We start from the raw sequence: 14,122 nt of genomic DNA, 5'->3' as shown, positions 1-14,122 counted from the left end.
TTAAAAATAAATAGTTTTGTTTTGACCTTTGGTTTATCATGGATCCTCTTCTCCATTTAGGAACCTGCTATATCTTATGGAGACTACAATACCTATTTGCAGGTTATGCCTTCATATTACACCGGAACCCAGGGATCATGCCAGCCAGGCAGCTTTCAGCTTACTCCACAGAATGCATTAAATAAGGTGAGAGGAGAAACTGAGTGATTTCAGACATGGCCAAATCTAGATGCAGGTGGTAGCATGCCTTGTTTGTCTCTTGCTGCCACCAAGTGGCTAAAAGATAATTAGGACTTTTGAAAGTCTAAATGAGTATTGTGCCAACTACAAAATGTTTTGGTAAACTAGGGCAAACATGAACCTTGTGGCACCTACCAAGCCAATTCCAAAGCTTTTCTATTTACATCTTGATTAGGAAAGTCTCAGGGTAGCCCGGGCTTTGTGAAGGATCAAATCTAGATGCTGGTGGTAGCACTTGTTTGGCAAGAACTGGCTGAGATGTACCTTGTAACAAAGATGGGGAAGGGCTATGGATGTTGCTGGGTGTTGTGTACATAGTAAAGGATTTCACTTTAAGTTCCCAAACACAGGGCCGGAAACTCTGTCAGTAGGTTCCATCCAGATAGAGTTATCATAGCCCAGAGAGGAAAGAAATAGTTCAGGTGTTTGAGATAACAACTGGTTTTCAATCTCCTTTTTTCTAGTTAAAGGAGGAAAGTTCATAGATGAAGCTGATGTTAGACAGCTTGCTCCCAAGCTTGTATTAATGCCACATTCCATAGAAGGCAGTCAGAGACCATTCCTTTGGCATGGACTAAACAAATATACAGTGTGCCTGGGCATCCAGAGACTTGTCTGAATCCTGGCATTAGATGATTGATTAACCTGTTGCCTGAAATAAAGAAAGCTCTTTATTTCCACACCCAAGCCCTCACTACATTTTTTACAGCATCTGTAAAGCACATTTCAGAGCTGAATTTCAAAGAGACCACATCCTGAGATGTGTGTGTATAAAAATAAAATAATTAAAGAAATCAGGATGGACTGGGATATTAGCACTTAGTGGCAATGATTAGAACTTCTAGACTAAATAGCTAATGCCATTCGGGCGTAGTATAAAACACCTCAGCTTGGAACTCTTTATAACCACAAATGGTACTGTTTTCTCTGATCACTTAGTTTGGGTTGTCACTTACTTTCTTCTTTTGCACAGGTGGCACCAGTAAGAAGTGAAAAGCGAAGTTCCTCACACCTCATTTCTTCCCCAGAAGCTGGCCCAGTTGAATATATTGGCCAGCACACTCAGGGCACAGCATCAAATTATGCAGAATCCTATCTTAAAAAAAAGCGTGTTTATTGAGATCCAATCAACCAATCCTGCCTTAAAGCCAACAGGTGACCTTTTTGTACCTCTGTATTTATTACTGCCTTAACTTCATACCCATCCATCTTTATATAGGGTGACACATTCCTAAAAGGAACAATTCAGGCAAATTTTCCAAATAAATTATATGTAGCAATAAAGACAACTAGTTGGACATTTTTCATTCATTATTTGCCTTGTTAAATAATATAATACAATGGTGTCTCTCATAATACATGATCTTACTGTAACTTGTCAGAATTGACAATGATTGTCTTATGCCTGCAAAGAAGTTTCCTTTGGTGATTGTTGATCATGTCAGTCAAAAGCAATGAAAATAGTAGTAAAGGAGACTTTTCCCTTGTTCCTTAGATGAGGAAGGTGAGATTGTCTTAGTCATAATTTTTAAAAAAAATCTTGAGTGTGCTTTTCAGTTTTACCTTTTCCAGAGTTGAGCCTTCTGCACTTAGTCTTTATATTTTTAAAAATCTTCCCCAAAACATTGGAGACACCAGGTGTATTAACAGAGCCCATGAGTTTTTCAGTAAACATTTTGTTAAAAATAAGTTTGTTATATTGTGAGCCTACCAGCATCAATCTAGAGTACAGAGGCGCTAGTTAGAACAAAGGTGTAATCTTAGCTATTGATATTCTGTCCCAAGAGGTGGTTGTCATTTTTATATGCAATTGTTTGTGAATGAATTTTTCTGCCCTAATCTGCTTCTGAAATCTGTGTAAAATACTAGGTCTTGCTAACCACTGGATTTGAACTGGTGTGAGAGAGTCTCCCAAAAACTAAAATCTAAAAGCTACCCTCCACTTAGTAATGAAAATTCAATGCGCAGGAACAGTAAAACTAACCAAAATAATTGCAACCACTTTGTAAGCGGATCAGTATAAAAGTTGCTCAAAAAGAAGCTAAAAATTTAACAGCCAATTTTGTTTTCTCTAATTTCTGGGTTGTTCAGACAGTAGAGGAGTAAATGCTGCCCAAGCCCACTACACCTGTCCTAGTTTGGTTTTGTTAATCCCACTTTCCTGTTTTTTACCTTCACTCTACTCTGTCTCCAGGTGTCAAACTTACTTTTACAATTTGCTTCAGCTATCCCCACTGGTCATTTGGGACCCAAAGTTCTGAATGCCCCCGATTCCCATGGACTTCAGGGTTAGGCCTTTATGATGTGTTCTTTTTGCATCAAATAGTCCTCTTTAGACAGGACTAATCTCTACTCACTCAGCTCTCACTGGCATTTATGAGTATGGTGCATATGATACAGCATAGAGACAGCTGGGTTTATTATTTACACCTACGTTTATATTTTTATATATATATATTCCATCCCTTTTGAACCCCTCCCTTCAAAAGATTTTCATTGTAGACTCCTTCTCTCACCATGAACTTTTCCCACTTCCTTGTTCCTGCTACCCCCCATTCTCTTGCCCTTTTTTTTTTTTTTTTTTTTTTTTTTTCCCCCCCTCTTTCTCTTTTTTTTTTTTTTTTTTTTTTATATACAGAGGGTCATTTTCTCCAAGGAATTACCTCTCTTGCAGTATGATAACTAGTACTGTACTCAGTCTCCACCAGCCAGAACTGGAATAGTCTTTTGCCTTTGCCTAGTGCTTTTCTTTCTCCCTGACTTGTGCACTGGGCTGAGAGGTCCATTCAGCAACTTTCAAAACTTTTTTTTTCTCTCTCTGACTGGTTTTTTTATCTTAAATTTGATTTACCAGCTCCAAGTCCTATCACCAAATCACCTTAAATCAAATGTTATTTTTTGCCTACAATTTTTGTATCTGCAGTGGTGGAAATCCATGTTTTCATTACTAATATTCATATAAGTTAAATTATGAATAAGACACTTGCCAACTGACCATGTGAATTAACTTTCTTGTAATCCCTTTGCAACTCAATGTTTCCATCTTTGACTAAATTGCAATAATAATGGAATTGATGTTCGTAGTGCTCCCACCATGTAATGGCTGTAAATTTAATTTAATCTCTTTATTCCAAGGTTATCTTTTAAGCCATGTTTAAAGTTTACTGATTTTAAAAAAAAAGTCTTGAATAAACTCAAAGTTTTTTGCAGTAGCTCAGAGTCAGGACTTTTTTAGCAAACACAGTTGCTGTGTTATGTAAATGCTCTGCACGCCTGCCTTAAGACAGCAGAATAGCAATGCATTTGATTGGTTTTGTTAGATTATACATGTATGTATTGATTGGTGTTGAAAATTCACCTGTAGTATTTTGTTTAAACTATTGTATCTGCAACTTTTTAGAACTGTTACCCTTTTCAACAAAATAAATTACTGCTCCATTTACAGTGGAATTTGTGTGAAAGCACAAAATCTCCAGCCTACTCTATCATTTTACACCAGGGTGCTATAGCAAAATTTCAAATTTATCTTCCCTAAAAAAGTAACAGCTTTGCACAATGTAATTTATAATTAACACACACACACACACACACACACACGAAGAAAAAAAATCTTTATTAATTTGTATAAAGAGTAACAAAGTGCATATAGATTCTACTCAGGTTCATAAGTGAAGTACAGAAATAAAAAATAATACTGTAAAAATGAATCCTACCAGTTTGGGGTTCAGTAATTACATTTATACTTTAATATGTAAAAACATTTTTCAGTTATTACTGCCACTCAGTGTGCCCTCTAAGCATTTTCAGAATCCAGGTTTGGGGGAGACAATATTGCCTAAATTCTAGGGAGAGGATTAGCAAAAGGTTGCCAGTTTGCATAATCTACCATCAATAAAAGCTTGCCAAAGTCACATTATATGACTTCCGTGTCCTTGATTCAACTGCAAAATCTGTTTATGGTCATAGAACTCAAGCAGACCCAGTCTGGCCCCACTGGTTAATTGTATAATTTGGCAGTCTGCATACCAAATTGGGGTCCAAAAGCTGTTTCTAATGCAATAAGTGAATAATCTAAATACTCATTTAATTTTTGTTCCTCATGTTTTTTTAAACAGGTGTTAATAAATGCAATGGCGTGCAGGACAGAAAAATGTCCGGCCCAAAAAAACATGGCTTCCAGGAAAATCCTCATTGTGATTGAGTTTATAGGATGCAATAAAAATGGGGAAAGTATTTAGCTTGGGGGTTTTTTTTTGTTTTGTTTTTAAAAAAGCTGTAATAAGAAACTGGGTTTCTGCAGTGAAATGCAAACTCATAAAAGTTGTAAACAGCAACAAAGAGTCCTGTGGCACCTTACAGACTAACAGATGTATTGGAGCATAAGCTTTCGTGGGTGAATACCCACTTCGTCAAGGTTATGCTCCAATACATCTATTAGTCTATAAGGTGCCACAGGACTCTTTGTTGCTGTTTACAGATCCAGACTAACACGGCTACCCCTCTGATTCATAAAAGTTGGTAAATGCTTTTTTGGGAATATTTACATTTATAGGTTTTATTTTTTGAATATAAAAGCTCAGGACTTCAAATTGCAGGTTAAAGCTTTTTGGTTAGATAACCCTGATTGATACAGTATCTGAACTGAATGTTATGTGCCCAAAATATTTTTGAAATGCAGATGCATTGAAAGATGACCTTTTTTGCCCACTTTTTTTTTTTTTTTTTTATTTTACCACTTTCCTAAAAATTATTTGAAAAGCAATTAAATTGCTATGGAAAGTTCTGCTCAATCTTCTGAGTTAGTTATTCAAGAAAATCATTCTAGCTGCAGAACACTTGTTTAATGTGCTTTATCTGTTGACGTGCAATGTGACTTGGGACCATCATAAATTCCCTTGCTTGACACAGTTCTTTCCAATTTGTGTTAGTTCAGTATAATCTAAATGCTGGACCGGTTGATCAATGAACAAGCCTTTTTTAATAAGTAATACCCTACCAAGGGCAGAGTGCTTAAAGATTTTCTGCTAGGGAATTTAAATATTTTGATCCAAGTGTTCATTACACCAAAAAAGGGAAACCAGTGGAAAAAGAAACCCTTAAACACGTATTAGCATAGCCAGAGTACAAATTACAGTAGTTAAAATAAAAGAACCTGGCCATTTATATTTAACATACATTTAAAGCACTGACAATACAAAAATGTTAATTATAATTTATTTATAAGTGCTTCAAATCCTTGAATAAGATTTTGAAAGGTCGTCCGGTCACCTGGATTATATATCCAACATTTCCTCATCAGTTGGTCCACCTAGGAATGAGAAAAAAAAATTTAAAGGGTGAATAGTAGACTGTTCATTTTCTCAATAAAGACCAGCTGATGTAAACAGGAGTAGCTCCACTAAAGCCAACAGAGCCATGCGGATTTACACTAGCTGATGATCTGAGCTGAAGTGAGCTTCCGTTACATTTTAAAATCAAAGGTTGGCCATCTGGGTTGAGAAGTGGTGTCAGGTATATCAGCTATGAGAACAGATAGAAACAACTACACCCCCTTGATTCAGGGCTACTTATAGCATTGCAGGCCATATGCTGTACAGAACAAGTGAGCCGTAAAGTATTAGAGTTAACATCAGCTTAGTGAATGTCATCACAGGTGCTGCTAGTGGCTGGGGACTAGTGACTAAAAGCCTGATCCACCTCCCACTAAAATCAATAGGAAGCATCCAAACGACTTCAGTGGGAGTTGGCTCAGGTACTAAGCGCCAGCTCCTGAAACGGAAAAGGAGCTGTCCTTTAGCACAAGGGGTAGAGGCCTTTGGTTATGGTATCGATGGTCCCACTTTGACCCACTGGCGTGAATGGCGTGTCTGTATGAACACAGCCTCTGTGTAGTACATGCACCAGCTCTATACTTCAGAAATCAAAGGACTATATAATGAATTATATGGGACTCAGACCTTAGAGGTTTTTGCTTCCGGGGAGGTGTCAGACTTTGGAATCTCATTAGGAACATTTTTTTTTAACATAACACTTCAGAAAGCTTGAGAAGAAAAGTTTGCTTGTATACATTTGGCTATCAATCTAGTTTATACCTCTTCTGGGGAGTTTTGTGGCCGGGGCAAGCGTTTTCCTTCTGCTAATACACGTACAAGCCGCGTTACCGTCATCTGGCCTTGAGTTGGGCCAATCATTTTCAAAAACTCCTGTAACAAGTAAAAGTCACATGGATCATTTATTTATAATTCTTGCCAAATGAATCCGTAACAGTTAAACTTGACATGAGAAATACTTAATCTCAAAATGAAGACTAGTTATAAACCCGTATTCATACAGTATTCTCATTTCTTTCCCATCCTCTCATGAGAATACAGGAAGCACAATTTTTTAAATATGGCTTCCTTAACGAGACACCTAATACCCACATGTAGATACTCGTATTTGTTCTTAAGCAAAAAAACGTTTACTGATGGTTTGAGCATCCAGATGCGAGAGTCCATGTTTGAAAAGAGCACTCCGGACCTTTTGTTTCCATAAGCTAGAGAAATTCATTCCACCTCTTCATTGATTTTGAGTAAGTAATAAGGTAATGATTCAGGTCCCGTCTTTTTAAACAAAGCTCAAGTTGCTATTTTTCAAGATATTTATGAGCAGAATTAGTGTTGGATTAAAATTCAATTGCTGATGTTGAAGTAACATTTCCTTTCACAACCACTCACCGCCATTGGACTAGACTCTGAATCACAGTAGGTCAGTAGTTCATATAGCGTCACTCCAAATGACCAGACATCTGAAGCAATGTAAAACTTGCTCTGAAGCAGACATTCTGGAGCATACCTACGGATGTAACATGGCTCTGTTAAATTTCAGTAAGTGCTGCACAAATCACTCAATACATACACTCCTGCTGTAAAAGGTAAAATTGATGGCTTAACCCGCATGCATTTAAAATAATTTGCCTATGGTATCATTTGTGTGGAATAAATCAACATGTGAGTATATAAAAGGAATTATACACACACACACCCTCTCTCTTGCCACAAGGCTTGAGCTGCAGCACAAGCAATCAAAATATACCATCCAGGTAAAACCCTTATGCAGCACATCAGTATAAGAACGGCCATACTGGGTCAGACCAAAGGTCCATCTAGCCCAATATCCTGTATTCCAACAGTGGCCAATGCCAGGTGCTTCAGAGAGAATGAACAGAACAGGTAATCATCAAGTGATCCATCCCCAACTTTGGCATATAAGCCAAATAAAATATTAAAAAGAAATATATCATTCAAAATAAGAGGGGTGGATGGCTATATGGAATTTGTGTGTGTGTTTTACTTAACTTTGGAAAACATGACTTATTGAAACAGAAAAACAGTTCCAGAAAGCATTAGTTTCCTGGAGCAGGTTAAATAACTACATTACACAGACTATTTAATGAAGCTGAGTTGTTGTATCCCATTACCAAAACACTGGACTGTCGAGATCGTCTTTGACGGTGTAGTACTCCTTATTGGTTTCAATTACTTTGGTGAGGCCAAAGTCCCCAATCTTCACTCTGTTCTCACTTTCAACAAGGACATTTCTTGCTGCTAAATCCCGGTGAACATACTGACGAGAGCCCAAATAATCCATTCCCTGAAGAGGGAGAAAAAGCCGGTTACACTAACACCCTGAGTATTCAGGTCCATGTTACTTTCCCCACCTCCTTTTATAAATCAGTCCCCCAGCTTCTCTTCTACCTCACTCACTATTGACACCTTCATCATCTCTAGTGGTTGCTCTTCTTTCTCCCCTCTCCTCCATTTTGTCAGTCTGTCCTCAGCTGCTCCTCCCTTTAAACTCTGCCCTTGGGTGGCCTGATCTGCTTTTCTGGCCTTTGCTCAGTCTTGTACCTAGCTGTCTTTCCAGCATCTATTCCCCAATGACCAATTGATTTCAAATTTAAATACATCTAAAATGGTATCTAATCGCCAATCACCACTGCCTACTCCACCGTTCTCCCAAGCTCACAAACTGGCTGTCACCTCCTCTCCTCACTTTCCTAACACGCACTTCCACTCCTGCTGTTGTGACCACATCATTCCACTTGCTCCCTCATTTTCTGTATCAAGTGCACACTCCTTGTCCTTGCTTCTGAGATCCTGCACAGCTCTCCTCTTGCCTACTGCTTGGCTCTTGTTTCCAGCTCCTCTGAGCTCCTCCCATGGTCCCCCTCCTGAATGCTCCCTTTTGTCCTGCCACATCTCTGCTTAGCAACTTTTCACTCCCATCCTCTTTGCTGGAGCTGCCGCCAGCTTTTCTGCGTGTCAACCACCCTTCCTTTCCTCCTTCAAAACCACTCACTTTCCATGAGCTCACTCCGCAGCAGCTCTCCATACTGATAACTATGATAGCTCCGTTATGTTTCAGCTGCTGGACACATGGTAAGAGACATAAGTAATGCAAACCCCCTAGGAGCAGGGACCTTGTCCATGTACACCGTCCCCCTCCCCCTTTTTCAAGTACTTACAAATTACACAGACATTGTGCTGCTGAAAGACTCCATTTCCAGGCTTACCTTGCAGATCTGAACTGCATATCTTAGCTGATGTTTCAGGGTGATTTTGCTCTTATTTCGTGGGAGATATTCCTTTAGGCTCCCAGAAGGAAGAAACTCCATTATGAGTTTAATCCCGCTTCCTCCTGAAAACATAGTAAGAATGCTCATTTCACCATAGCTTTAACTCCAACACTCATCCTACCAGGCTGGCTCAACAGTTACCACCTTAGTGGCATCTAAGATACCGGGGTTTTTTCCTATACTTGGAATTATTTATATTCATGGCTGTATTGCCCCAAGGCGCCAATCAGTGTCAGCAACACCCATGGTGCTGGGTGCTGTATAAATTTATAAGCAGACAGAGACCCTACTTCAAAAGGCAGGTAAGTGGGGCTCCCAGCCAAATACTGACTTTTTAAAGTAGTGATCATTGTGACAGCTAAAGAATGCAGACATGTTTAATGAGACAGAGCCAAGCAAAGGATTTAATGTAAATATGACCTCAGTAACATTGGGCACCGCAATTGCTTTGATATGAGGTATAGTTATGATTATGTCTGTGCTTCCTTAATAAACACTCTATTTTCCACGGGATTGTAACTGAGCCATTGTTAATTGTCTACACACACATTTTTCGTGAGGGGGCAGTCAGTGAGAAGGGGAGAAACATCAGAGAGATTTTAACTCCTATACCAAGAAGAAAAAAATCTAAGTTCATATCCAGAGTAAGTTTTTATGCTGAACCATAGAAGGAAAAATCTTATATTTTTAATCTTCTACTTGAAAATTTACCATCTTCTATGCAAATTCCCTTGTATTTCACAATGTTTTCATGATAAAGATTCCTCAAGATTTCAATTTCTTTCTTCAGATCAGCAATATGATTCCCACCACTCTCAGGTTTCAGGGACTTTACTGCCACCTGCTCTCCGGTATTATCACCTTCTGGATCATACCTGCAGAGTTCAACCTTGCCAAAGTGACCCTAATTTTAAAAGAAAAAAGGAAACCATTTTGGACTGTGATCACTAGCCAGATAATGCTCAGTGCAATACTTCAGGCATTTACAATTCAGTTTTTCTCATCATGCTACAGAAAGGGTACATCAAAAAGAGACGACTGGTGACGTTGCTCCTCTGGGTAACAAATTACCAGTGAATTCTAATCCCCCCGGCTAGATTTTTCCCCAAATCTGTGTGTGGAGTGCACCTTCCATGTTTGGCTCGGTCCTTTTTATCCTGAAGGGGTTAGCCTAGATGCCTGTACTTGCGCTATCCCAGTCTCTGTGTAGTGGAGCACCTGTAAATCATCCCCTTCCCCACCCCTCCAACAGCCCTATGAGGTATGTGCTTAAAAGTGCACACCACCTCTTCTTCCACAAACACTCCTCTGCACTGGGAGAATTCCTCGGCTGGCAGGCAGTGGGGGCGCCCAAAGGAGCCCGGGAGCAGTGTCAGTGAGAGACAAGGCTCAGTCATATGTCTGCTTCTTGAGGTCACGGCCTAAACACACCACTCTACTTACCTCTCCCAAATCTCGGATTCTTTTCAAAAATCGTTTTTCAAAGAGAGTGGGATCGACCTCTGCGAAAGGCTTCTTCTCAGAGACAATATCAGGATCTGACATGGAAAACAGCATCAACACAGTCCAAGTTAGACAGGGTCCCACAGAGCCCCCTTATTCCTTAGATTTTACTCCTGTCCAAAGCTCTTGACTCATGTCTATCCCTGCCTCTCCTCCTCCTTGCTGAATGCTAGAAGATTCCTCCCTCCCCTCACTGATTGTTTGCCCACCTCCTGCTCTGCTGCTTGTCTCAATGCCTAGCTCTGATAAGCTACTGGGTCTTTGTGGGTTATTCTCCAAGATTCAGATTTAGACTCTTAGTTGCTCAATCTACAGAAGGGGATGAGTATTTTGGGTGGTCCCACATCTCCCTTCCAGAGATGGGAAATAAGGATTAGTTGTTTAGTGTCTGACAGAGCATTCTGAACATGAAAAGTGCTAATTAACAGAATAAGGACTAAGGAAGAGGCTTATTCAGTAATGGGAGCAGAGAAGTCCAAAGTAATGTCAAGTTTCCTTTGAAAACATGATGCCCTTTAGCAACTTCTCTGCAAACTGGATCAGATCCACAGTTTTCTGTACCTACATCTGTGCCCTGATTAAGATTCCCAAATGACTCCAGTCATACTGGGCCCACATAGCTTGACATACACAATATCAAAACTGGCTGCAATTCTTTCAGCTCTTTAACCCACACGCAACATAGAAATTACATAGTCTTTCCACATACCCACAGACATGTTTTATTCCCATTGTTTCAACAGGATAAAACTCACCCCCTCAATAGTATTACATATGGAATTTCTGCTACCAGTATGTGTTGTTATGGTAAATCTTTGCTAGTACATGAAGTTACCAACTTAGCCAAATAAATCAACCTTCCTTTAATATCAAACTAACAAGCAAAATCATTTCTTACTTTGTTCTTCCACTTTATTGATGTCTCTCATAATTGCTCTGAAAAACGGTCTCTGATTGGGGTCGTAGTGCATGCACTGCTTCATCAGATCTGCTAGTTCCTTGCAGGATGGTGTTACCAACATGAAGTGCCCTTCGTAGAACCTCTCCTTCTGTAAGACAAGACAGAAAACCCAGCATGAATTAGACCTTATATTACAGAGCCATACTATAACTCCACAGCTATTGTAAGACACTTTCCATGATAAATCTGACTTTGATCTTTCTCCCAGCCCAGCTTCCACAAAACAGTTCCTTTTCACCAGAAACTCTGCACAGGTGTCGCCTTCCAGAGGAGACTAGTTTCTGCATAGTCTGGGATAGCTCAGAGCAACCATTTCTGAGAAGGGTTTGGTATATATCTCCTTTTGGAAAAGTCATCTTTTTGCCACTGTATCCCTCACAAAAAGCGTTGTCTAGGAACTTCAGGATTTGCTGCCCCCATGATGTATTGGTTAAAAGGAGCATTTTAGGGAGGGGAAAGGAGGATGGAACACACTGTTGTCAAGGCAGCAAATTCCTTTCAGCAGCTCAGCTCTTCTGCTGAGCTACCTCTTCCCCCAGCAGTGGCTGAGGGACCCAGATACTTTCCTTGAACAGTTTAGTAGTTGTTGTGCAGGCTTATTTGGAAGAGCAGAACTTCACGGGAGAAGAATTGCAAATGGAATCTTAGCTGTGGGGATCCCAGCAGTGGTGAGGGGGAACATGGCTTTGGTTTGATTAAAGAATATTAGTGGGACAGACAAGGATGTAGGGGGCCCAAGCTTGCAGGAGAGGAAGGGGGCAGGGCAGAGGAGCGACAGGTCTTAACATAGGACTGGGAGGAATGGGGAAAGGAAGTAGGGAGTGAGTCAGCCAGGCACTGGGGGAGGATGGAAGAAAGAAGAAATCCCAGCTTGAAAGAGAGGATGTGATGAAAGAAGAGAGCCCAGCATGGCATAGTTTTGGGAAGGGAATCCTGTCTACCTCCGTGAATGTTTCAGACTACGGAAAGCCAGTGTTATTGGAAGAGCTCTGATTGAAGGGATCAATGGCTGGGGGTAATGAGAGAGCTGTGTGTTAATTAACATGGGAGAGTCAGTGATTCTAAGAGCTAAGAACTGCAGTCATCTATTCAGAAAATAAGCTGAGTTAGTTCAATTACATCCAGACACAGAGGTGACAGTTTATTGATCATAAGGGGTCTTTTTTTTTTTCTTTTGTGAGTCTTGGGAGTGGCTTAAGGGAACAGTTGTTAGCAAATAAATGAAACCTGTGGCAAACAAAATGGAGGGAGGGCTTTCCATCTGGCACTGTCAGTGCAGTACTTTGCTCTGCCGGTGCTGGCTAGATGCCCTTCTCTCCTGCTCATTCACTGTGCTGGCTGGATCTTGCCCTCTTCCCCCCAGGTAACTAAATTTCATTGAATCTTGTGTCTTATTTGTCAAGTGCTTTGGGATAAATAGTGTGATTTAAATGTCATATAGGCAACCCTTTGGTGCGGGTGCCTCAAAAGCGCCTGCATTAGCACTAATCACTTATTACGCTGTGTTAAGAAATCCCACATTCAACAAGCTGATATGGGGTCAGTAGTCAAGCATTAGTTATTTATCTCTGTTGTCAGACAAAGCCCAATTCCTAGTTTAGACCTGCAGTATTCTAAGCAGCAGCATCCACCTTAGCAAACCCACCTGTACTGAATTTTCACATGGGATTTAAATCGCTGGTTGAACAGAAAATATTAAACTACTATCAACTCTAGTATGGAAACAATAAGTGCCAAAGAAGATGCATTTCACACAGCAAGGTAAGACTCATGAAACAGACTTTTACCTCTGCTAACGTCTTATCTTTCAGGGGAGCTTCTCCATTATAGCAGATTTCCCACAGTGTTGTGCCAAAACTCCACTTGTCTGCTGCAACACTTAAATTTTTTGAATCTTCAACACATTCAGGTGCAATCCAAGGGATTCGTTCGACACATTCTTAGATAAAAGACAGTTTACATACTCTGGAGTTAATATCAACGAAGGGCTAGAAAAACTGCCAATTTATTCAGCATTGTATTGCACTACAGCACTTTAACAAAGAACTAGTTACAAGTATTGGACGTGCCCTGAGATCTTCATAAAACTGGGGTTCCTCTTGTATTAGCTCATTAAACCCAATGTTGCTTTTTTACAATGTGTGTGTGTGTGTAAGTGTGTGTGTGTACAGAATGACAAAGTAACCAAATACAACAAACACTGAATGTAAGCAACATTCCACTTTACTATGTGTATCCACAAAACTATAGCTCAAAACTGTACAGAATGGAAGAAAGAAATACCAGGCTGTGAACTGGAAGGAACTTTCTGGTAAAATAATATTTCCTCTCTTCCTTCCCAACCACAGTAAAATGAATAATCTGGTTTTATACGGTACCTTGTCTGGATAGCACAGTTATTGGAATTCCTGGGTCACTCAGTTTAATGAAAGGACCATATTCATGGTCAATTCCCTCTCTTGCCAATAGTATATTTTTTGTGCACACATTTCCATGTACTAACTCTTTATCCTCCTGTAGTCAAAAGAAGGTTACAATAAATACAATGATTCAGCCATGCTATGCAAGTACATTTGCTTACACAGCTCAAGAGAGAGATATAAAGTATCCAGGCTGAGCTCCAAAGAGTAGTTTGGGAGAAATGCTCCTGGAGCATGAGAGGAAGGTGGAGGGGGGGAACTTCCCCCTTATATGCCACTTTCACTCACAGCTCTCAATGCACTATGTAAAAATGGGCAAGAATCATCATCCCTCTTTCATAAGGGATGTAAACGAAGGACAGGGGCGTTAAGTGACTTGCC

At 40.0% G+C, this 14,122-nt stretch overlaps 2 protein-coding genes across 4 annotated transcripts in view; one reads left to right on the top strand and one right to left on the bottom strand.

Annotated features, from left to right (window-relative positions):
- Positions 1-1,538, top strand: part of LOC113405054 (ribonucleoprotein PTB-binding 2-like) — a 64,199-nt gene extending 62,661 nt beyond the window's left edge. Inside the window, exons 13-14 of the mRNA XM_026655318.1 lie at positions 61-186; positions 1,214-1,538. Of these exons, the coding sequence (XP_026511103.1) occupies positions 61-186; positions 1,214-1,360 (273 nt within the window). The 3' untranslated portion in view covers positions 1,361-1,538. The remainder of the gene's footprint in view (positions 1-60; positions 187-1,213) is intronic.
- Positions 1,539-4,675: 3,137 nt separating this feature from the next.
- The window catches only part of LOC113407185 (tyrosine-protein kinase JAK1-like), an 87,018-nt gene continuing 77,571 nt past the window's right edge, over positions 4,676-14,122 (bottom strand). For all 3 annotated transcript variants that reach the window (XM_026655315.1, XM_026655316.1, XM_026655317.1), the window contains 10 exons: positions 13,700-13,835; positions 13,109-13,260; positions 11,259-11,409; positions 10,301-10,395; positions 9,569-9,761; positions 8,795-8,919; positions 7,700-7,872; positions 6,957-7,074; positions 6,333-6,443; positions 4,676-5,548 (listed from right to left, as the gene is read on the bottom strand). In XM_026655315.1, coding sequence (XP_026511100.1) covers positions 5,447-5,548; positions 6,333-6,443; positions 6,957-7,074; positions 7,700-7,872; positions 8,795-8,919; positions 9,569-9,761; positions 10,301-10,395; positions 11,259-11,409; positions 13,109-13,260; positions 13,700-13,835 — 1,356 coding nt within the window. In that variant the 3' untranslated portion in view covers positions 4,676-5,446. The remainder of the gene's footprint in view (positions 5,549-6,332; positions 6,444-6,956; positions 7,075-7,699; positions 7,873-8,794; positions 8,920-9,568; positions 9,762-10,300; positions 10,396-11,258; positions 11,410-13,108; positions 13,261-13,699; positions 13,836-14,122) is intronic.

The sequence above is a fragment of the Terrapene carolina genome, unplaced genomic scaffold (genome assembly GCF_002925995.2).
Source record: "Terrapene carolina triunguis isolate 2854851 unplaced genomic scaffold, T_m_triunguis-2.0 Scaffold210, whole genome shotgun sequence".
NCBI classification, from domain to species: domain Eukaryota; kingdom Metazoa; phylum Chordata; order Testudines; family Emydidae; genus Terrapene; species Terrapene triunguis.
This window is presented reverse-complemented; position numbering and strand designations above follow the sequence as displayed.